This window comes from Cupressus sempervirens, chromosome 5, assembly GCF_028749045.1.
Source record: "Cupressus sempervirens isolate cs-2001-9-10 chromosome 5, ASM2874904v1, whole genome shotgun sequence".
Lineage (NCBI taxonomy): Eukaryota > Viridiplantae > Streptophyta > Pinopsida > Cupressales > Cupressaceae > Cupressus > Cupressus sempervirens.
In genome coordinates this window covers 708,158,547-708,183,730 of record NC_143122.1, presented here as the reverse complement: position 1 = coordinate 708,183,730, position 25,184 = coordinate 708,158,547, and the positions used below count along the sequence as shown (strand labels likewise).

At 34.4% G+C, this 25,184-nt stretch overlaps 2 protein-coding genes across 2 annotated transcripts in view; one reads left to right on the top strand and one right to left on the bottom strand.

Annotated features, from left to right (window-relative positions):
• Positions 1-2,937: 2,937 nt before the first annotated feature.
• LOC149557952 (ATP-dependent RNA helicase DEAH11, chloroplastic-like) overlaps positions 2,938-25,184 on the top strand; it is a 106,133-nt gene continuing 83,886 nt past the window's right edge. The window contains exon 1 of the mRNA XM_089832400.1: positions 2,938-3,991. Within this exon, the coding sequence (XP_089688526.1) occupies positions 3,272-3,991 (720 nt within the window). The 5' untranslated portion in view covers positions 2,938-3,271. The remainder of the gene's footprint in view (positions 3,992-25,184) is intronic.
• Positions 22,659-24,140, bottom strand: LOC149557953 (uncharacterized). The gene has a single exon (XM_089832401.1). The coding sequence runs from the start codon at positions 23,903-23,905 to the stop codon at positions 23,486-23,488; it is 420 nt and encodes a 139-aa protein (XP_089688527.1). The 5' UTR covers positions 23,906-24,140; the 3' UTR covers positions 22,659-23,485.

The following is a 25,184-nucleotide window of genomic DNA, read 5'->3' as shown; positions in this document are numbered from 1 at the left end:
TTGTGAACAAAAAATGACCCAGAACATAAAACCTTATTAAAACACCTAAAAAACCTAATTTAAACCTCTGAAGAACAAAACATTGGCGCACCTTGAAGGTGCGCTAGTGTGCACCTCAGTACCAAAATTCACCTTTCCCTAAAAATCTCCAATTTTTGTCAACTGGGTTTTTTAAAAAGTGAGCCAGACTAGGCTTAGACATCAGATAGGCCCCTAAAAAGACTTAGACCTTGGGACTAGGGGTCTGGAAAATTAAAAAATATACTAGGGGGTCCCCATTTTGTGACTCAAAATAGGGCATGCATTGTGAAACCACATCAATCATTTCTCTTAGGAAATCCAATTGTGTGGAATTCCAAATCTGGTCTTTCTTGGAGTGAAATTTTAGTAGGATATGTTGACATCTTTGATTCTAAACTTAACCTTTTTTGGTTTGTTCTTACCTATGAGATCTTATGGTTCCTATGGAAAATGAGAAATGAGTAGGTATTTCATAAGAAAGACAGAAGACTTACTGGGTTTACAAGTAAACTCACCCATTCCTTCATTATGTTACAAGTCTCTCTTTATTTGGAGATTTCTCTGGCCTAGTTTATGACGTTAGTTTGAGATGGTATGCTTCTTATTCACAAAGAAGAGGTCAAGGCTTTTTAGTATTTGGATTAGTTCAAAGACATGTTGAACCCTACTTAACTAAATCAACTTGAGAAGATGATGGAAGACTTACACATTTCCAATAATGATCAGAATTTTACAACTATTGTTATTGGCCATGAAGATTCCATAGGTCCTCGTGATAATACACCTAAAGAATATGTTCTTGTACGATGGAATGGTGAATTATTTGACATAGATTTTCTACAATATGTGGATACTAATGATGGTTGGGGCCCAAATGAAGAATGAAGATCACTTTTGTTGTTATTTTTGAGACTTTCTAATCTATGATATACTTTGAGCCTTATGTTACTACTCTGAACTCTTCGTATTATATATATTCCCATTTTGAATATATGAGATTCTTATCTAATATGTAATAATTTGTATAGTGATGTTGTGTTTAGTTGCTGAAGTAGTTTCATAAGTTTTGATACTATTCTGCTAATCATATTTAGCTGAACTGATTGTATCCAGTTTCTAAACTATTTTAATATCAACAGAAAGCAAAAACAATTTAAATAGACAAAATTCTTTTAATGTCATAATAATTGATAAGTAGGACATAATTTCCATAGAAGGTAAAATTGTGATATTGGTATGAGGATTTAATTGTGTCGATTTTTGAGACAAACTCGATGACTCATGTTTCATGAGTAGTGATTCAACAGATATCCATCTCTCATGAGAATAAATGGAACACTTAACACTAATTGGGTCTAGGTGATGCTCGAAGAGGTGTAGCATAGGGAGATCACCCATACGAGCACTACTCTAGCTTGAGCGCTCTTAACTATGATAGGAAATTCATGTTGTAGTAAGGAATTCTAAGATAGTTGTAGGTTTAGCTTGAACTTGTAGGATTTAGTTCCCTCTATATGTGTACTCAATATTTGCATAATTTTTTCATAATAATATACAATGGAAAGCAAAAGTACAATAAAGATATTGAATGTATGAATTTTATTAAATGTAGGAATATATATGATGTAATATAAAATAGAGTAAAATAGTGAAAACATACTTGTTCAAGATATATTTTAATATGTAAATTTTAGAATACTATATAACAATTGAGCATAATAAAATTATTAATAATAAAGTGCGATGATGGTTTAGTAGTTGTAATGATAATTTTTTTTTAATAATTGAACAAAATCAAATTCTTATAAAATAAAAATAATTTTTTTTTTTCATTTTTACTAATCAAGAAGTTTGCTTTAATTCAATTTTTATTTCATATTATTATTTTTTAATTTACTTAAAATCAATATATCTCTATATGAACCAACTAATTAATTTTATTACATATATTTTAACAAAAATATAAGAAAAGCTTTATTCATAATATTATAAATTAAAAAAATACATATATAATGGAAATGAATTCCCTTTGTTGCAATGAATTATTTTTATGTGTTAAACAAATTTGAATCCAAGACCTCCCACATGAGAGGCTCACATATTACCATTGTTTTGGAGGTTCTTGCCTATTATGATTATGCAAGTTAACTTTATAAAATCTAATAAATTTTAAAAAAATAAAAATAATTAATAATTAAAGGGAGTACCTATAAAAGAATAATTAACAAGGTAGAAAATTGTAACAAGACACTTTGCATGGTAACTTCAAAAAAAAAACAACTCAATAGGAAGACACTTTGCATCTTACTTAAAAAATTGATATAAAAAATTAAATACATTAAAAAAATCACATATTCGTAGAAAATCAAAATATATTAATCATCCATGAATGCTATTCATTTGAACTTTTTGTTGTGCGACATTGTCTACTTGTTTTACTCTTTGTTTTATAGCTGGTCCTACTCTTTTCTTCCCAATACGCTTCAGTGCTGTCTTTATCATCCATTTTACTTTGCTTACGCAATAGAAAAATATAAAAAATAATAATAATTTAATCATTCAGATTTGCTATATTTCCTAGTACAAAAGTAACACTAAATAAAAAAATCAAAACACGTGGACCTTTTATTGTCGACCGAAAGGCATGATTTTTCCTTCGTCAAAACTGTCGTAGGTTTACTACTTATTTTTTGTCCCCTACCATTTTGAACAAGAGAAAACAAACAAACAAACAAGTCCGGCAAAGAGGCTTAAATAACTGCCGTATCGTACGGTTTGAAGTCATCCTCCACATTCTCTGGAATGAATCCACACCTTCCATTTCTTGGTTATCCGAGTGCCTGATATTTAATTCGTTGCGTTTCCCGCCGGGTTGTGAGTTAATGTATTTAAAGGGAAATGACGTCATGGACAGCGATCTGACAATAGTCCGCCACCAAGTCTGAAAGCGAATGTGGGAAATCATGGTGGACACACTGTAACTGGCGAATTTGGCGGACGGGACGGTGGATTTCGTGCTTTATCAGCTGTGGGAGTCGCGAAAATTACAATCATCCAGGCATAATTAGAAGATTTTGAGACAGATATACAGTGTGTATCGACCTCGGAGGGTGTATACACAATGTATATGTGACCGGTAACGGATATATACGCAGCGTATATATAATTTGGCGGCAAAGCAGGGTTGGATTTTAACTTTTTGTTTTCGTTTTTTGTTTTTGTTTGGCCAAATTCTGATGCGAACCTGCAAATGGAAAGTCGAAGTGAAGTGAAAATTTGGGGGAGGGTGATCTCCGGTCAGAGCAGCAGCGAGCTGACGACCTTGATTGAAGCATGCCCGGGGTGGAAAGAGTGGGAGATATGTACAGCGTCAGGGCCTTTGGCTGCAAGGCTGTATTTTCATGTTTCGGAGGACGCAGTGGAAGCTTTTGCTTTTCTGTGGGAACAGCGCCTGTTAGGTTTTCATTCGTGGACTCCGGAAATTTGCTCAGAGTTGGGAGAAGAGGAGGTTCGCAAGGAGGGTGACGAGAGCGTGCGGCCGATTTTTGTGAATTATGTGAAAAATCTGCGCAATTGCGAGGCGTCGAGCAAGTGCAGGAGAGAAATTGAGGAAACAGAGAGGGAGATTGAGAAGTGTACGAAGGATTTAAAGGGGCGGAATAAATTGAAGGAGTGGCATAGGCTGCAGGGGGTGAAGGAGGCTTTGGCTGTACAAATTGAAATTCTGAGGAAAAAATTGGGGGAATTTGAGAGGGCTCTGCAGTGTCTGGAGGCTTATTTGGGCAATTCTGTGGAGGATAATGATGATTTCGATCGCTGCGCGGAGGAAAGGCCTGTTTTTGTGTTGGGAAATGGCTGGAGTTGGGAGCAGTTGTATAATATTCTTGTCAGAGAGTCCAGCCGTCTCGACTCTGCCTTGCCAATTTATTCGAGCAGAAGGGCGATTATCAATCATGTTCATCTGCAACAGGTTTTTGATATTTGTGTTCCATCCTAGCGTAGTTGAATTACTGTCAGGCGTGTTTATTATTGTTTCTCTGTCTTTCTTGTTCTGTTCGGCCTTTAATGTTTTTGAATTATTGTACTTTAAATAGACGTGAAATCACTTTCCATTTGTGTAGATTCCATAGCCGTGGGGTTTCTATTCTGTTGAAACTTGAAACTGAGCTTGATTTGATATTTCATTCAATTTTAATACTTATCATGCCATTACTAATTTCAGATATCCGCATTTAAACATCTGAGGAACATTGTAATTAATTCAATACTAACCCCGCATCATGTTATTAGTGATCTGAGATTTCCATAGCTAAAACTAAAGATCTTGAGAAGTATTTTCTACAACTATATTTGGTTTTTAGCTATATCATGTCTCTTAAGGTTTTCTACTTTGTCTTGCGTTGATTTTTCGTGGTTTATTACGTGTTTTGTTATGTCTTTGCTGAATATTGCGCCGACAATTTTCTATTCCTAAATTTGCATGTTTTACAAGTGATAACTTTTACATCTTGAACTCAGATGTCCATGAATTGTACGAGGAATATGTACATGTCCAATTAGTGAGTTGCTGGTAGTGAAATTAGTTAGGGTCTTATGGAGGGGGCTTCCTTCAGAATAAAGGGGATGGTCGCTGAGATTTTTAAGGAATATTTAAGAGTGTGCAGTTCTAGGAATTTTTAAATTTGTTTCAGTTTAAGAAATTTAGCTCCTAAATTGAAGTGCAGCTGGTGGTCTCATTCGTTTTAGAGTGAATATAGCCTAAGATTTTAAATTTATTAATTAGTTTTGGTTGAAAAATAATGAACAATTGTTGACAGGTGGCAACAAAATTCCCTAAGCCGGTGGGGCTATTTCCAGCTCCACTCCATTTCCACCTGCTCAAATTGAGCAGACTAAAACGTCGGAGCTCTTATTCTATAGGAAAAGATTCCGAATAAACCTTTAGCCCTCCAAAAGAATTATCATGGGACCTCTTGCTCCACAAAAATAGAGCTCAACCCCCTCCGTGGGACCCCTGCCTAATGCATGAAACAGTAAATGGCTCTTTTCTTTATTTGGAGAGTTTTTTGGTGACACTACTACTATGTTGCTTTCCTGATGGGTGTATCATCCACAGTTTGAATGGCTTATAATTTTTAATAAATTGCAAAATTATACTTTATTTACATGGATTGCTGTGATTGTATGGAATACCGTAGATGGGTTTTGGCTTTTAGATAAAAGCCATTAGGCTGTTGTAGTCAATGGCTTTGGCTAGGCTTGTTTTTTCTAGTTGAAACATGATAAGTGTACAAGAATGTAAAGAGATTCATGGTAATGCGAATAGGAACAGTTCGGAATTTGATTTCTTAGTTGGAAGCACCTATTTGGTTAAACAGTCATCTTTGCTTACTATTGAATTCACAGTATGTATATATGTCTGGCAAGACGTGGTAGAGAAATGGTATGTGATAGAATTCAGCTTTTGTATGAACTTGCTTGTCACAGTGTTTCTCTTTGAATTAGCTGTCTATGTTGCTCATTAATGTACATGTTCAACACATTTTGATTTGATTTTTATGTGATGGAAAATTGGCTATACTTTTGAGTTTAATTTTGTAGTTAGGATTTAAAAAAAACCATGTTCACCCCTTAATATGCATGTGTGCGTGTGTGTGTCTGAGAGAGAGAGAGAGAGAGAGAGAGAGAGAGAGAGAGAGAGAGTCATAAATGGATCATGACACTTCTTGTTGAGGAGAGATTTTTGCTGTCTCCGTTTGGTCCAAAATCTAGATGGGGGCGGGGCATGTACATTTTATAGCCCTCTCCACCGTAATTCCTAGCTGCGATAGTGAGAAGGGAGCCTCCGTTAGCACTGTTGTTGTTTATTACTAAATCAATCTTTATTGCACTTTTCTTTTGAAATGTAGAGGCTTCTATCTTTCCCCCACCCCAAAGCTCCTCAACAATGATAACTATAATTATCCTCCACCCAACTACTAATCTACAACAAGTAATTTGGGGGGGGGGGCAGGGGGGGGAGGGGGGGGAAGGGCATTTCTTCCTGTAGCGTCAATAGGGATACAAAAGAAGTTGTTAGGACTGGACAACCTCTATATTGAGCATAGCTCTATGGTATGGCCACCTGGAACCTTTTCTCTAGTCAATTGGGTCCCAAATAAGATCACACTTTTGAATGTAGAGACATCGGGCTGTAAACTTGATGTTTTGCATTGGCCAATATAGCCCCCCCACCTTGGTCTCTTTGATTGGAATCAAGAGGAAACCGAACCCTTTTATATATATATATATATATATATTTGTCTGCTGCTTATGTGTATTAGAGTAAAGTCTCTAATTTTGTTTCTCTCTTGTGTGTATATATATATATATATTTGTCTGCTGCTTATGTGTATTAGAGTAAAGTCTCTAATTTTATTTCTCTCTTGTGTATATATATATATATATTTGTCTGCTGCTTATGTGTATTAGAGTAAAGTCTCTAATTTTGTTTCTCTCTTGTGTAGATTTACTTCTATTTCTAATGGTCACTCGTCTTCTATGGTTCCATATTCTCTCTGTGTTCAATATGGAAACTTTCTCTTTCTCTCTTTAGAATGTTTCTATTTCTCTCTCTTTGTTCATTATAAAAACATTCTTGTGCGTGTGTGTGTGTATAGATAATTTATGAGCTCTGTTTAATAACACATTTATTATTTTACCATAATATGGTATCAGAGCTATTTTTGTTCGAAAAATAATAATTTCATCATTGAAATTTCTTTAATTATTTTTTGAACTAGTCTTTGAAAATCTTTAATTTCTTCATGAAATTTTTAGACTCTTAAGATTTTGATGCTACTCAAGAGAAGTTTGATGAGCATAATTGTGAAGCGGTTATGCTTATTAAGCTTTTAGTTATTGATGATCAATTGCCTCAAGTGCCTTTCGACAAGACAACTGTAGAGATTTGGAAAAGATTGAAGGATCTCCACAAGACATCAGATAAAAGTAGAACCTTATTTCTAAAGAATCAGCTATTCTTTATTATTATTATTATTATAGATGAGTGCATGTCCTTATAGGAACATCTTCTAATGATTAAGGATATCAAAGATCAACTTGAGGCCGTTGGTCATACAATGGAGGAAGAGGATATGGTGCTCATTACTTTGAAAAGTCTACCACCATCCTATGCGAACTTTATTGAGACAGCCAACATTATTGCAACTAATGTTGACCTCAAATTTCCAGATTTGTGGACCAAACTTCTGCAATAGGACCGTTGGAAACAACAGTTTGGCAGCAGTGCTCCTTCATCCTCCTTTGAACAAGCATTTTCAGCCCTATCCTTTCACAATGATAAAGGCCTATATTAGTCATCTGCTCAGTCTTAGAATAGCTCCAAGAAGAAGCAAATCTGGTGCAACTATTGTCACAAATTTGGTCATGTGATCCAAGAATGCAGGAATCGCATTGCTTTTGATCAACGGAACCAGGGAGGGTCTTAGCCACAGGGCAATATTGCAGAACATGCAGAGCTCACTGATCAGCCCGAGTCTGCCTTTTGTCTTTTGAGGATTCTCTTGCAATTTTTTTGTTTTTAAGTTAGATTGACCATTAAGGGTATTAGACTAAAATCTTTCTAATTTTGTTTCGCTCTCTTATGTAGATTTACTTCTATTTCTAGTGATCACTCCTCTTTTATGTTTCCATATTTTCTCTCTATTCAATATGGGAACTTTCTCTTTCTCTCTTCGGAATGTTTCTATTTCTCTCTATTTGTTTGTTATGGAAGCATTCTCGTGTATACATGTATATATAGATAATTTGTGATCTCTCTTTAATAACACATTCATTATTTTACCATAATAATTTTGCAACTTTTTTTACCTTGTTTTAATATGTTGCCATTTGCTTGTATATATGCCCTGCACGTTTATTTTAAAAAGAAGGAAAATTAGCTTTTTTGCTTTTGATAATATATCTGGGCATACAATAAAAATATATCAATGCTATTTTAACACCTTAATTTCATACTGAGCCCCTGCCAATGTTCTATTGAATCTAAGTTAATCTGTGAAGGGGTGTGAGACCATGAAGGCTTTGCTCAACTCTGCCAGAATATCCTTGTCTGTCCTTGCAATAGCCTGCAATTCTCCTAATTCCAGCGTGCCCCATAAGCTTGAAGGTTCTCACCAATTCTCAGCAGCCTCTCTTCAAGCTCAACTGCTGCAGCCAAGAAAGGGATACTTCTGAAATCCATTCCCACTGTTGGTATAACTTCCTCTTAAAATTTCCAGACAAATGCCACAATTGTGTGTGGGCTGTAGCTGACCACTCCCTTATAAAGCATTCCTTGATTTGTATCCTTGCCTTGGTTGTGTGAACCTGAAAATGCTTGATAGGAAATAAGAAACAACTTCTGCATTAAGGTGGCTTCTCAATTCCATTTGAAGATAATCAATGCCTTTGACCTGCATGACGGGTTTGGTTATCTTTGTAGATCTTGTGTTGAAGATAAATGGTGATTTTACTATTGGTGATTTTCCCTTGGAATGTCATTTTGCTTCATAGTGAGAGGAGAGAGGAAAATGGTTCCATTTCTGAGCTAAGCAATGTTTTGATGATGAACTAGTTGTGGTTTGTGAAGTGATCAAAGTGGTGGCTTATTTCTGTTATAAGCTAAGAAAAATGCTTCCATTTTTTCACTAAGCCATAGTGTGATGATGTACTACTTGTGATTTTTGAAGTGATCAAGATGGAGGCTTATTGCTTTTATAAGCTCGCTTGAAACTTGTGATGCTAACAACTGAAATGACTTTGATGGCTGCAGTTTTAATGACTGTGAATGAACTTGTAGGTGATGTTCACTGATTTCAATAGGGGACGGTATGTATTAAGATCTGTATGATGGGAGATATTCACTTGGTTGCCTAGTACTTGCGTATCTCCCAATGATTGAGAGTGATGCTTTTGTACTGTTGTCTAGGTATGTGGAAGGTTTGTCCAGAAATTGGTCTTGCTGGATATCATGTACACTTAATTATCATTGACAGCCGAATTGGCAAGATGGTCCATGGGATTGTTAATTTCTTTGAAACAATAGTGGTACACTACCTCGTTGAACTTTCAAATTAGTCTATATTGTTGGAAGATGTTGCTTTTTTTTTTGAATTGTTATTTTGTGCTTTTGAGTGTATTTGTCATGTTGAGAGAATTCCTCATCGACATGATTTATTGATCTCCTTGAAGTATCACTATTCGAGTGGCTTAGGCAGTGACGATGGTTTTGACCTCTTTTCTTTGGGTCTTGAGAGTATCAACCTTGATGACCACGTGAATGGGGAGGCTTTCTTTAATAGAGGCTATGGCTTTGTAATAGCAATGTTCCAATATGCAAGTGGGTGACTTTTGCTTGATTTTGGTTGCTGGTCACATTGACCACCTTGTTTATGAATGTTTCCTAGTGTGTAGTTGTATCCTGAAAGATTTAGTGGTTTCTTTCTTTCTATGTATGTTGGATTGTTAAGGATGGACTTGGAATCCATTTGCTAGAAAATTAAGGGTCCGTTTGTATGTTGGAATATAAGAATGCTAGAATTTACAAATAGTAGAATTTGAAACATCAGGAAGTTTTAAATCTGGGAACTGGTTTTTTGGAATATGGTTGGAACCGTTTGGTTCACTTGGAAGATGAGTGAGAATATACTTTTTTTGTGTTTGGTTCACCTGGAAGATTAGTGTGAAGGTGCAAGGGAGCAAAGATGCACAAGATTCTACTCGAATAGAGTTTCAAATTTACTTGTAAGCTTTTGGAAGATACTCAGAGATCCACAAAATATCCACTTCTCCACAGGGAAACCCTATCAAGCGCCGCAATAGAGCCAAATTCCAAAAGAAGTTCTAGAGAATGCAAATGAGAAAATAAAAGGAAAGGTAGGATTTCCAAAACCGTACAAGCCAAACTCTTCTACCAAACTTTTGAAAGGTCAATGCATTCTATTCCCATTTCATCTTTAACAAATTGCCACATCAGCTCGTCTTTCCTTTGCATGTAGGATCTATTACAAATTAAGCAATTGCTAGAGGACATGAAAATAATTTTCATGGAATAGTGCAAAATTGCTTGGTGGAAAATGAACGACAACATAGAAAATGAACTTCAAATCATGGACTTCAATTGTTTTATAAAGTTTGGTCTATCACACATGGATAGTTACGTGGAATTGGAATTTGTTTTCCAATTCCAAGGTTTCAGGTGGAAGATAAGAATGCTGGTTTTGGGAGACAAAACCCTATTCCATTTTCATTTTTTAGAAACAAACATTGAATATGTAAATTCTGACATTCAAAAATTACAACTCCATCCCAATTCCATCAAATAAATGGACCCAAAGTGTTTTGATGTAGGGGTATGCCCAAAATTGTCTAAGTATGTTTGGAAGGGCCTAGACTCATCTAGTTTAACACATAGCTATGACCAACACCTATAGACAAAAGGGCTATGAATAAGTAGGTGGTTAAATGATTTCTTCTTGATGTTAACAAAGAATGCATCTTGTGACTGTTGGTGATCTTGGTGCCCAGTTATTTTAAGTTTGTCTTGTACAAGGATCTTCTTTGATAGATTTTTAGCTAAATTGCCTTGGGTTTGTAGGATGAGGGATGGGAAAACAGGTTTTCAAGATGGTTTTTTTCATGGAGCAAGGGGTGGCAATGAGGAAAATATAAAATATATAGGGAAAATTTAAATAATCATATGAAAAATGGATAAACCATGCCTATATACATTTTAGAACCTAAATATATAATGTTTGTGCTAAATAATTTAAACGAAGAGTTCATATGGAGTGCAAGTAAGCATATTGTCAAAATTCAAACTTTAATTTTACAGGCCAGGTAGTGGACGAGTTTCTAAAAATTTCTAAGATATCGATCGTCCCTGTTTTTGGGATGGGTCAAATTATGTTTATAAAAGATTCTAGATTTGATTGTGTAGATTTTTTTTATCACCTATCTTTTGGATCACACTAGATGAATGATCATTAGCATGGATCAAATTATGCCAAATGTGTGTCCTTGAGTAACACTATTTTCAGGTCTACACACAAAAACAATTTTACTTAAATATTTAGTGTTCGAGACTCCCATACAATTCTAACTACTGTAAGAGTTGTTAAAAGAACTCATAACCATTCCACAAAAAACGTATATCCTAACATCTTCTCCCTAGTGTGAACATGGTAAAAAATCTCACTTACAATTGCGAAATTCTCAACTCTTGTGGTCATGATCTTGATTCGAACGAAAGACACCTTTCATCAATCTTTCATGGATTTTGCATTGGTTTATAACAAGCCTAGAGATGAATAGGAACACGCTCCATTATTCACCTCATTTGATTTTTTTGATTGCCATTAACCATTTCAAAATCTGCGAATTGCATTACAATAGTGCTTTTGTTCGTTACTATTTTCTTCACTAAGAGGTTACACAAGGAAATTACACACATAGGAATAGAAAACATTCATTGTTGCTACTTGATCTCTAGAAACACAGGAAATTGTCACTGCCAATTGAAATTGGAATGTTGGTGTTGTGTTCCCCCATAGTGCGAAATTTCAAATCATCGAAAAACATAGAAAATAAGAACACTCAACATAATTGAAAACATAACACCACTAGAGCTGGTAAGCAACCTCATCATTGGTGATTGATGAGAGGATATTGAGTGTTCTTTTTTGTTGCCATCTATCTCCATGCTTGAATTTATTTGAAACACAAACCTTCATTATTAGGACATGATAGCTCTTAATTATCGATATAGTCTTTCTAGTTTGTTTTTTAAGTTAAGGAGGCATGCTGATCTGGTTTATCATCTTGTAGATCTTGTGCCCTCTTTTCCATTTCAAAATTGCATGTCCTATTTTGTTACAATGTAAGGATTTTGTTTCGCTTTTGAAAGAACATTTGTGGATTTGTGCTTTGTTATGTACATATAAAACTTTGTTGGAATTTGAGTCTTCTTTACAATCAAGTAGATTAGGAAATCACTCCTTCAAGATTAATGTTTACCTTGCTTATTGTAAACACTATATTAGACATATTTTCAGGCAAATTTAAAAAAAGTATTGTTTACTTCTATTTCCCATTTTTGGCAAATTTGAGAAATTAAATGTTATTTTATTCCCAAGGCTAAAATATATTAAGAAGGGGATTAAAATTAGTTAATTATAATTACCTAAAGTTTATTTAAAAAGGTTATATTTAATAATTAACTAAACTAACTTTAAATAAAAGATTAATCTATCTCACTAATTATTAGCTGTTTAGGAATGAAAGGAACTGAAATCATTAGTTTGAATTGATTGTTGGAATCATGACTCTAGACGTGTTTAAATCTCATTTTGGATAAGTCAACACTGACCTTTAATGCATACAACTCTTGTTTTGAGTTTTACTGTTGTCCATTTTCACAATACTTGCTGGTTTCCGCAGATCTTGTATTGTTTAAGGAATTCTATATACACCACTGAGTTCAAATTACCTACATTGTTAGTGTAGAAGCTTGTATGGAAGCTGACTTAATTTTTCTTCTCCTGTCATGCAAGGTGACAGTTTGGTCAACAGTAGGAACAAACTTCAAATCCACGAGTCCACCTCCAATTAGTTGATGAATAAACTAACAGTGAATGTCAATATGCTTAGTGTACCAATGGAAGACTTGATTTTGGCCAAGCTTAAGGACCCTTGGGTTGTCGCAAAAGAGGGAGGGAGGGCCTACTTGAGGCATATGGATGTCAAAAAGCATCCTACAAAACTAGACTTCCTCACAACCTGTTTTGTCTATTCCCCTATGTTCAAATTCTATTGAGGAAAGTGTTATTTCTTGTTGCTTCTTATTGGTCCAAGTAATAACACTTGTTCCCAAATTGAAGACATACCCAAAGGTAGACTTTTTGTTACCAATTGAGCCTCCCCAATCCAAGTCTATGTAACTATTAAGTCAGGCATCTTTGATTTATCCATAGATGATACCAAAATCAAGAGTGCCCTTCATACTGCAAGATGCGCTTCGCTGCACACCAATGATTTGAAGTGGGAGGTGCCATGAAGGGAGATATGCAATTCAGTGCAAAGCTGAGATCAGGTCTAGTGGCGGCAAGATATATCTAGTGTAACACCAATATTGGGGTATTTCGAGACAATGAGACATCGGATGAGTTTCTGGGATGGGAGGAAAATGGGCCCCATTTTTCAGACGAGGAAGGGATGGCTAGGGGATGGTGGCAAGATGAGGATGAGGCAAGGAATATAGAACTTGAAATGCTAGTTCTAAAATGAGGTTTTTGTAGAACATACCAACTACTTGAATATAGCAAAGTTGCAACATGAACTAGAACCATAGAACATTTAACCTAGTAACATGTTACATACCCAATAGTAACATTCTAAAATAAAAATAAAAATAGGAATTCAAGTACCTGTCCCAGCGGCGACGTAGTTGCAAAATGGCAGAAGTGGGGGTACTTGGGTATTCAAGTACCCAGTACAGGAACGTCTCGGGGACAGGTAATTCAAGGTTTGGGAGGGGGTGCGAGTCCCTGTGCTACACTAGATATATCAAACAATCTAGTAGTTGTCTGAATGTGGAATTATTTTCAACATGAGAAGCAGATAACTGGAGACCAAGCTTCGTAGGGGTAGATGCAAGTTTACAATCTTGCATTTTGACAAGCTTTTAGCCTTTAGCCATAAAGGAGTAAAAGGCAGATTCACCTGGCTCAATGTGCTCTGCAACATGTGCTTAAGGTTGTGAACTAGATTGGCTTGGCTTGAGTAGCTAAGCATTTTCAACACTCCAACTTCATATGACCAAACTTATGGCAGTAGTTGCATTGAACTTTTTTCTTCTTGGGCCTTCCAATGATTGAGCAGAAGGATTCTATTGAGAGGACTGAGAGAATTGATAGGTACCTATGGATTTAATTGATAAGGCTTGAGATGAGCAGGTACCACTGCCAAATTGTCGTTGCCAATGATCTTGTTGTAGAAGCATTATACAAAGTTCTGAAAATAAAACATCATAATGAGTGGAAGTGATGTTGAGAGTTCCAACAAAGTGCTCACAGGAAGATGTGAGACTCTTTAGGGTGATCACCAGTATACCTTCTTCCATTTTGTGTCCAGTGGCCTCAATCTAATCACAAATACATCTTCTAAAACTTTCCAACTCAACTCTTTTAGTAATATCTCTTAATGACATTATTATAATAAAATATTATTATTATATTAATGCGACTTTAATAACTAATTAATAAATAAGAGCTCACGCAATAAATAACACATCCATTGCAGGTGACGACCAACTGCTAGAGCCACTCACTGCACTGCCAAAAATGGTAACTGCTAGAAATAGACTTACTAAAAATAGTAAGTCCACAACTGAGACCCCTTAATCACCCAATCAGCTCACTAGGGTTGCTGTGATGAGCTAACCTCATTAATTGTACAGACTTGCCAAAAACAGGGGCGTTACATTACAATAGTCACCTTATCAGGGGTTTGGAATGAATTCCATGTTGCTTATTGTTTTGGGCAAAATCAGCCATAAGAAAATAGTTGTCCATTTTGTGTTGGTTAATTTTAAAAGGGGTTGACTCTTTATTGATATCGTAATTGGATGTTGGTTTTGTTTTAGTTTTCTGTATTTTACATATAACTCAATTAACCATTATTTTTGATTGGTTCTAAGATTATGTTATAAATCTGTATTGTATTTTTATATTTAATCTCAAAGGAATAAAAAAGCTAATAATCTGAATGGAAGGCTTAAGACTTAGTTTTGCATTTTGGAAAGAAAGAAATTAGAATATAGTGTAAATTAAGATTTAGAAATTCAAACTTCATACTAAACCTTGTTTGAAATAAATTATTGTGGTCAGAACTTTTGGTACGGTTTGTGGTCATAATATATTGATGAAACTAGAACATGATATGTTGTGAGTTTGTGGGAGAAGCAATTATTGATTACGGTAGACTTATTTGTGCACATGCACAAATGCATGATAGCAGTTGTGTATATGTACCCATGCACAAATGAAGAGTATCGTGTAACCACATCGAACAATTGTGGCAGCATACATGCATGTATGCTACACCAGTTGTTTCGATGTGGGCACATGATGTTTACATTGCAAATGTGCTATGTTGTACTAAAACATCTGGTATAGTTAGATATGTACATGTCCTAATATTGTAGTGTAGTCATGCCACTCTCTCTTTCATTCTGTTATTCTATCATGCATCTCTCTCTCTCATTCTATTTTCATAGATGTCTATGCAGAAACAAATCTAAGGTAATTGAGAATTGCTTCTTACATGGATTCAAAGAAGATCACGATCTTTCATAGGTGTCTATGCAGAAACAATTTTAAGGTAATTGAGAATTGCTTCTTTTATAGACTCAAAACACATCATGATCTTTCATGAACATATTATCAGTATAAGAGCAAGCACTAGAAGTTCCTATCTTATATAAATTAATTTAAAAAAACATTTGTATGTTTTCAAGTTTACACTTTAATTTCTTTCTTCTTAACAAGATAAATTTAGATGTTTTTCATTTGGATTTCAAGATCATTATTCATTAGACATTTTCTCATAAAGATGCTACATACATTTAATCATAGATTCAATGAATCTATTGAACCAAGAATAATGACCAATCATTTTACATGTTTAACCCAAAAGAAATTTACTGTCATTAACCTTTATTGGCAAACAACTTAGTTTATCTCAAAATCCAATCAAATGCTCGAACTATCAGTTCAATTTACAAATGCCTAGTACAAATTAGACAATTACATGGTTATGTTTGACTTGGCCAAACCAACACAAAATTACTTTCTAGCTACCACTTGCATAAAAAGTATCATGTCATTGAAATAAATTGTAGCTTTCTTGACTGATTTTTATTTTTATTTTTTATGTTTTGAGTTATTCCAATGTAGCCTTCACACAATGTATCCATCACCATAATGATAATCATATAACATTTTCAGCTAAATTTATTGTAGTTCAGTGTTACCAGGAGACGGGGAGACTTGGAGGTCTCTGTTATTGGTACTGATACAACTATTTAAAAAAAAAAGGAGATGGGGGTACTTGGACACGCCAATTTATTTTTTAATATAATTTAATAATTCCCAAGAAATACCATAGATTCATAACATAGTGCTGTGAAAATAAGAATAATGAAAAGTTATACATATGAGTGTTGAACATTAAAAGTTTAAAAAGTCTAATACTAAATACAAAATACCAAAACTTTAAACTAAATGCTAATAGTAATGTCACATTTATATAGAGTCAAATAGTTCAAAACTCACATTACATATCTCATAGTCATATCTAATTTCCTAATATCGCATATGATTGACATCATATCAGATTAATAATTGCTGAGATTATCATTACACATTCAAATTTGAAACTCAAATATATATAGTTTAATGCTAAATTGTTGATATGCAAACAAAAAAATTAGAACTGTAAACGACAATCAGAAATCTATCTATTATCTAGGATGATGATGACTTAAATGATTAAATAATTTAAATTGCTATTGGTTTTGCATTAGGAAAACATTAAAATGAGGGCCAAAATACATAAAATAATTCAATGTTATATTTTAAATTTATTATTTAATCAGGAGATGCCGGTGAGACTTCTCTTTTTGGATTTGGAAACTCGGAGTCTTTAGAGCCTTTATTATGCAGTCTCTAACCTTTTTTGAGGTCTTTCGAGATGCAAAAAGTTTTTGAGATACTTCTTCATCTTTGAGATGTGTTTGGGAGAGGGGGAGACATGTCTCATGGTAACACTGATTGTAGCTATTAGCAAAATAAGGTAGCCTATTCGACCATTGTCTTCTACTAACCTCCACCTACATTTCAAACTTACCTTCAATTCCTCATTTTCCAAGCCTCACAATAAACAAGTAAAACAAATAGAAGTATCAAAATTGAGTACATGTATTGATAGTAAGGATTTCACAATCATATACGTGCATACAATAAAACTTAGGGTCCTTGTATCAAATACCAAATTGAAATGGAAAAAGCAACAAATGATATGCAACTCATAGACAATGTTATATTTTTTGGATACCGAGAGATAATTCTTCTTTCGATTATAGTGGTTGTATTAAGAATCTTATTCCAACCAACCAAATAGTTGTCTTATAAACCCCTATTTCCTCACAACTAGCTACTTACAAAATTTTACTTATTGCATATTTATTATTTACCAACCTATATTAATATGCAAAGATGTAATATATTTCAACATTTCCTCTTTATTACACCACTTTGGATAAAAGTAGGATTTAGTAACATTGGCATTACCATACTAGACTTGGTACAATCACCCAAATAAGCAGCCAATGAGCCAAGACGCACAAGCACAATACACCATGGTATGACACTAAATAGGCCACATATAACAAATCATATTTATGGATTTTTATGTTGAATTGTTGATACCTGTGAGATAGATCTTACTTGTGCTGATTGTCTCTGCATTTGTTGGTTCATTTTGTTGTTCTCTGTTTCTTACTTGGAGTTCCTTTTGATGCTGTTGTCTGGAGTTCTTATTCTCTGCCCATGTTCTCAGTTTGGTCTTATGAAGAGTTTCATATTCAACTAGAGATGTGTGCTTTTCCTTCATTTTTGTTGAAGTGTTGCGGATATGACTTCGAGTGTCAAAGTGTTAATGTTGTGCTGGCATCATATTCCTCCTCTCTTTTATTGTTCTATTCAGCCTCTTGTCGCATCGCAAATGATGATGTGGCATCATCTTTGCTGGGCCTACGTAGACTCCATGCATATGCGTGTTAAAATGTAGTTCAGTCAGATTGATATGATCACGAGATTCACTATAAATGGTTAATTGTCATTAGATATATATTCTTTATATATACATATTATTATGTATATAATATATATATTACACATTATATTATATATATAATAATTTATATATATATATATTATACATATGGTTAGTTATATTAAATATACTAACAAGTGATGATTAACTATAGACACGTCTCTTCATGAGACATGTCTCCTCCTTCTCATATTTATATGAGAAGCAAATCTGCAATTGGAACACATCAATTCAATGGCAATGTTATTACATTTGTAGAGATCCTAAACCTAACATGGTATCAGAGCAAGGCTGCAAATCTAACTAATATAAGAGTGGAGTGAAAAATGAATAACAGTTGGGCCCACATTCACAATCAACACCCTATGAAGACAAACTTCAACTTACCACGGGAGTTAAACATAACAGCGAAGCAGGCAGATCATTGACCAAGGCATCACCAAGTCAGATCAAAATGGGAAATACGAAAGCCATAATCATATATTCAAATATGTGAATCTGAACAAGGACTGATTACTGACGTACAAAGCAATTAGTTCATGGTGTTGTTTTTGAGCAAATCCACAGAGGCTTCCATGTCAGATGTTTATATACGTTACAGAATACATTTGTAGCGGCAATTTATTCTGAGTATGTAGTAAATAAAAAATAAATTATTCTTTGAAAAGAATTGACGGTAGTGACAAGTTGAGGATCAAATCAGCATAAAAATAAGAAAAGAAAGATATGTAGTTATTAGCAATCAGAAAACTAACAACTGTCAAGTCAAATATTGACAACCTAATAATATTATGTGCTGAGAACTAAAACCGATTATGTGCAAAGAAAATAACTATGTAAACAACAATGAATTTTTTAGATATTTATGAAGTATAGTGCGACTTCAATAGAGGAAACAAATACCATGCATATGTCATTTTGCAAGACATTCAAATCAAAAGTGCAACAATTGTATGAAAAAAAAGGAGTGAACAACCCCGTGGTTCAAGCAATGAATATTAAAGTACTGCCACCATGGAAGTGTTGTAGACTACGTGGAGTACAATCCCACATACGATGAAGATATCTTGAATCAGATATTACGTGGAAAGAAAGAAACATTCACATGTAAAGTAAGGGATGGAATGTAAAGGAATTACCAAGCATCTACACAAAAAGAAGAAGAAGAAGAAATGAACGATGATTTGTGGTTCAGTTTTAGAACTGGACAGTCAACCCCAATTTAAATAGACATATCCAAACCTATTGTCCTGAATCTGGTAGTCCAAAGGAGATTCTCCATATATATTCTGAAGCGTCTCAATGGCTCATTCTCTACATATGCGACACCTCTATTTTCCTAAGAGGTTACTTGATTGGATGACTATGTAGAATGGTGATTCTGGAACACAATAACACTGCATGATTATGAAGACAAGCCTATCGAGAAATTTGTTATGCCACCATGGAGATGCCTGAAGAGAATCATTGAGAGCATGATAATGACTCCTACAGATGTTTGGAGGCCACTTTAAATATTTTAGAATTTCATGGACTGTCAATGAATCCAAACTCCAACTTGATGACGATGCGATGTTCGTGCACAACATGAGATACATGCGGGCAGAGACAGATGGACCCTAGACATATCAGAATATTGTGATAATTAGACATCGAATGAGTAGTGATGACTATATTGGTGAACATGTAAGTGACAGTCAATGACAGGTAGTGATGACAGTCGCTCATAGTCACTGACATTAGCGGACAAGTAAGTAATAAAGTACACAAGGTGCATATATATATATATTTAATAAGGGTTATTGATTTAAATTAATTTGGGATCATTAACATCATTATATTATTTCTAAAAATATATATGAACTTGGATATAATGTTAAATAGAGTTAATGATAATTAAGGATGTCATGCTCAATATTGTGAAATATTGTGTAAATTATATTATCATTATGATGATTAATTAAATATTCAATTATGTAAATAATTAACTATGTGTGTAATTGCTTATTATTTGAGATGAACTTTTCCGAGTATGGGACTCCCTGGGAAGTAGACTAAGTAGCTTGTGAGCTTGATTTAACTATTTTATGAAAAGGGATCTGATAATAAATACGAAAAATACATGTTCTCTTCCATTACAATCTGATCTGTGTTGGCTACTTGTGAAGAAGCCAAGTTAGATTGGGAACGACAGGAGTTGTTTCGTTGCCTATATTTAATGGATATTCTTTTCCTCCCACTATACATCTTTCATTATCAGACGGATCAATTGAGAATCATGGTTGTCTTGTGTAATATTGGCGGTAAATACACTGTGTGTAAAATCATCGATAAAATAAAAATAGAATCCCCTGCATTTGAAAACACCGTTAAAAGGTGAAAGTAGCCACGTGGAAATGGCATCATAGAAAATATGGTAAATCTATTAAATTGGAAGGCGATTAGCAATAATGCATTTGGTAGAAGGTTTATTCAACTAAAGCAGACATAGAGGAAGTGTGGACTCCACGCCTTGGGTAAAAGTATGGTAAGATGAAATAATTGATTATATCTAAATAATGCATTATTTTCTATAGTAAATATTTGGTTATGATTATTTGAATGTGAATGTTTGAATATGAACATTTGAATATAATATTTTTATACGAGGAAATAAGAATATTTGAATATTAATTGAATATCATAATAATATTATATGAATTTATGCGATTGTCAATTATAATGTGACATATATATATAAATTATACATGAAGTCATATTTTAAATAATTTGAATATAAGTGAAATAGGTTACTATATATTATTATGTAGCATTAATAAAATAATAAGATGAAAATATAGTTTAAAGTGAGATCTATATCTTATTGAATGATCTTATTGTGTAGAATTATTATCCGTGTGTAATATATTAGTCTCTTTCTTACTTATATTTCCATACGAGCTGTATACCTTGATCTTTTCCTCCAAGAATGTTCTTGCAGGAAAAAGAGGGAGATTAAGATTCACTAGGAGCTTGACATCTCATTTGAGACAACCTTGAAAGAGAGGGAGTAAACCACGTTGTGTTGGATTCACCAATGATAGGAATACGTAGATTGTAAGATATTCATTCATGTGGCACAACCATACTAAATCAAGATATTGGTATTTTGTGGACAAGCTTGAGAAAATGGAAGGACGTGTTTGATTCTAATGTTAAGCTAAATGAATGTTTGGGCCTTAAATGATCAAAAGAACAAGTTGAAAAGGAATTTTCATATTTAATTCTAAAATGTTCAACAATATAAGAATGAGTGGAAACTTTACATTTGTTGAAACTATAGCCTAGAAATCAAAGATAATAACCAACAAATAGAAAGAGAAAACTGAAACAAAGAACACTAGAAATATCTTGGGAAAACCCTTCGAGAATGAAGGGAAAAACCCAGCCACACAACACAAAATATCTTTATTGATAATAAAATGTTCAAGTGTACAATGCTTATCCCATGATGCGAATATATAACAATAGAAGAGACTCTTCATATTCTAATCGAAGGTCTCTTGAGTTTTTCATAACTCCTATAATTAAATATGACTCTTCGAATATTCATGCTTCAATGCATGTGAATGACACATGTCATTTACATTCATACTATTACAAATTAAACTTTGAGTGCCCTTTTCAGTTGAAGATGACAATAACGGTAATAACATTCATATTTCCAAAGATAAAGATCTCCATCGCAGCTACTATCTTCAACACTCCCTCTTAGCTTGAGAGAATCTTTAGCACATAAAACTGCAACCAAATTGTTAATGATAAAATCTTACAATATATTCTATAAGATTCATGAAAACCTGTAACAATCACATTCATGGAATCACTCAACATGAAACCTTGTAACGATTAATCACATTCATGGAATCACTCAACATGAAAACCTATAACAACCAATCATATTCATGGAATAACTCAACATGAAAAATTTGCAAGACTCATAGCTAAGCCTTTGTTCACGGACTCTCTCAATGTGAATTGTCATGGAATCTCTCAACATGACATCAACTCCCATCACAGAATCTCTCAACGTGATGACATCATGGACTCTCTCAACATGATGTTCACTATCGCATAGTGAAAGAGTTATCATAGCTGATCTTACAATTTCATTGTTGATTTCACATGAATGGAAATAGACATAACAAAACTTAGTTCCATTTAAGTCTCAAATTTTACAAATCTTATAAACATCACAAGTATGTATGAGAGTGGTGGAGATTTCATTAGTACTCCCTCTTAATTATATAGCCTCCCTCTGAAGCTAAAAACATCTCCCTCTTAATCGTTGCTTTTCTTCTGCAACGAAAATAGACATTAATGACAATTCTAATCAATATTAGAATATTCACTATTCCTAGTGAAATGATAACTCAAAAATAAGTTGCAAGAAAACATCCTGCATGTCATCAAGAGACATTTATTTTCTTGAATAAATTTCTTCAGCAAACTCCATTATAATCATAAATTACTTCTCAATATTTGATCATATTGTAAGCAAATATCATAAAAGAATATGCACAAAATTTCCCTCTTAATTATGAAACATCCCTGACGCATTATCCTTCTCCTTATTGGTTCCCTTGGACTTCATATCATTCTGTACAAGCAACTAGCATTCCTTCCATTGTGGCTTTCATTTCTTCTAAATGTAACTGGTATGCAGACTCTCTTTGACAATCTAATCACACTTGAGGAGCATAAATGAGATTAAAAAAAAGTAGAGTCCACAACAGAGTTCACCGCATTAGGTTATAACAAAATTCTCAGAAAATAAGCCTTCAAAAATAACTTTTAGAATAATTAAAACTTGAGAAAGAGTAATATTATTTGGAGAGGGAGAGGGGAAAATATGTGCACAGAAAATCAACCCTCTAACCTTTGTGCTAATATAACCAGAAACCTATAAAAGGAAGATCAATGAATTGTTTGATGTACAGCTTGCCCAGAACTTTAACTTTGTTTTGCATGATTCCTCACACAAACATCTTCCATCTAGAGATCAGTTGGTCAACATATAAAAGAGTAACTGAAGTACTTGATCGTCTTCTGCATAAAAGCACTCATGTAGAATTAGGAGATTGCATAACCCTTGTGCACCACTGTATGTATCTATCATTGTGTTCTTGATAATATAATGTCCATGAAATCTTTCCCAAGGCTTCAATAGTTGGCCGGGCTGGGGTCCTCCATCAACAACTCATGGCTTTCAAAAAAACCACTGTCTTGAAGACTAAGCTGTTTATAATATAGAAACGGTCCGAATGCAAGAAGAAGTACAAACAAAACCGAAGCTTCCAAGGCAAAGAACCTTAAGACCCTGTAACAACCTGCACAATAGTGCCTCAACAAATACACAAAATACATCGGGGCCGCTACAGCAAACAGATGCTTAAAACATAGTAAAACAACGAATAGCAATACACCCATCAAATCCTTTCCCTCGAGAAGATAAGAAATCGATATCAAGAGAATCCCTAACAGAAATCCATTATACTGAAAGTGAATATGGTCCACAATGAAGAGAGTGGGCGACCAAACAATGGCAATATAACCAAGCCTCTGCTTCTCTAGGTTGAGCTTCTTGCAGCACCTCCATAAGGCCCAGTAGAGCAAGCGATCTGCGAAAAATACAGTTGCCCTTTGGAAGACAACGATTGTTTGGGCATTGTAGTTGTGCATATGCAGATCCACCATCTGGGCATCCACCCTTGCACTCGACACAGAGAGGAGCTTCTCGAACTAGGCGAAAAGGAGGGTAATCCAATGTCCATGGGCTGCTTTTGTCGGTGTACCATTGGCGGAGGGGCAAGGAATGGATGAGCGCCATACAGTGTCTGTGCACTTCAAAATCTGTGCTATGGTATGCAGGGATTAAGAGAATTGTAATGCAGCTAGCTATGCTTGCCATTCATAATAACTCCCTCTCTCGCTCGCTCGCCCTCGTGATTTTTCCTTCTTTCTCTTCCATCACCTTTGCCTCGTAGCTTGTGGAATCCGTAAGGAAGGTGAGTTCCTAATGGCAAATGAGGATTGGCTTGAGATTAATAAAAAAATTTGCAACAAACCTCCTCCACTACGACCAAAAGGCCAAATTGATACATCGGGAGTAACAAAATAAACTGGCACGACGCCATAATATAAAAGAGAGGAAAAAAAAAACGGTGACATCCACGATAGGAGTAAGATCGGATGACAAAAATAAAATAAAAAATGGATCGTTATGAATATTTAGAATTAACTTCCCGTGAATATCAAAACTGATGGGAATGACACATGGACATACAAGATGATTTTGACAAAGGGAAGTGCTAGCTAAAAGAAACATTCATTAAAAATAAAGGAATACTTATCTCTAAGATGATAGCATCTAATTTGACTGCGCTGCTAGTTTGAATGTATTGCTCTAGAATTTTTATGGAACGATGATACTTTTTTCAGCCCGCCATTACAAGCTTCTCCAGCCATCCCTATGACAATAACGAATCAGGCGACCCAGCAAAATTTGATCTCCTAATGACATTTGAGAGGAATTCCCTTTGAACCATGATGAAAAGATTAATAGAGGAATCCATAGACAGACTCCAACTTCACACTTCATGCTACTCTGAACAAGCTTTCTTCATTGCAGAAATCATGACTAGCTTTGATACCATGTTGAAACTATAGCCCATAAATCAAAGATAATAACCAGCAAATAGAAAGAGAAAACGGAAACAAAAAACACTAGAAATATCCTGGGAAAACCATTCGAGAATGAAGGGAAAAACCCAACCACACAACACAAAATATCTTTATTGATAATAAAATGTTCAAGTGTACAATGCTTATCGCATGATGCGAATATATAACAATAGAAGAGACTCTTCATATTCTAACCGAAGGTCTCTTGAGTTTCTCATAACTCCTATAATTAAATATGACTTTTCGAATATTCATGCCTCAATGCATGTGAATGACACATGCCATTTACATTTATAATATTACAAATTAAACTTTAAGTGTCCTTTTCAACTGAAGATGACAATAATGGTAATAATGTTCATATTTCCAGAGATGAAGATCTTTATCGCAGCTACTATCTTCAACAACATTGAGGGGGGAATAAATAGGCAATGTTCCATTACCACTTGAACCTTACTTAGAGAGGAGATGTTCCAATCGCTAAAGACAATTCTTGAATATTCATG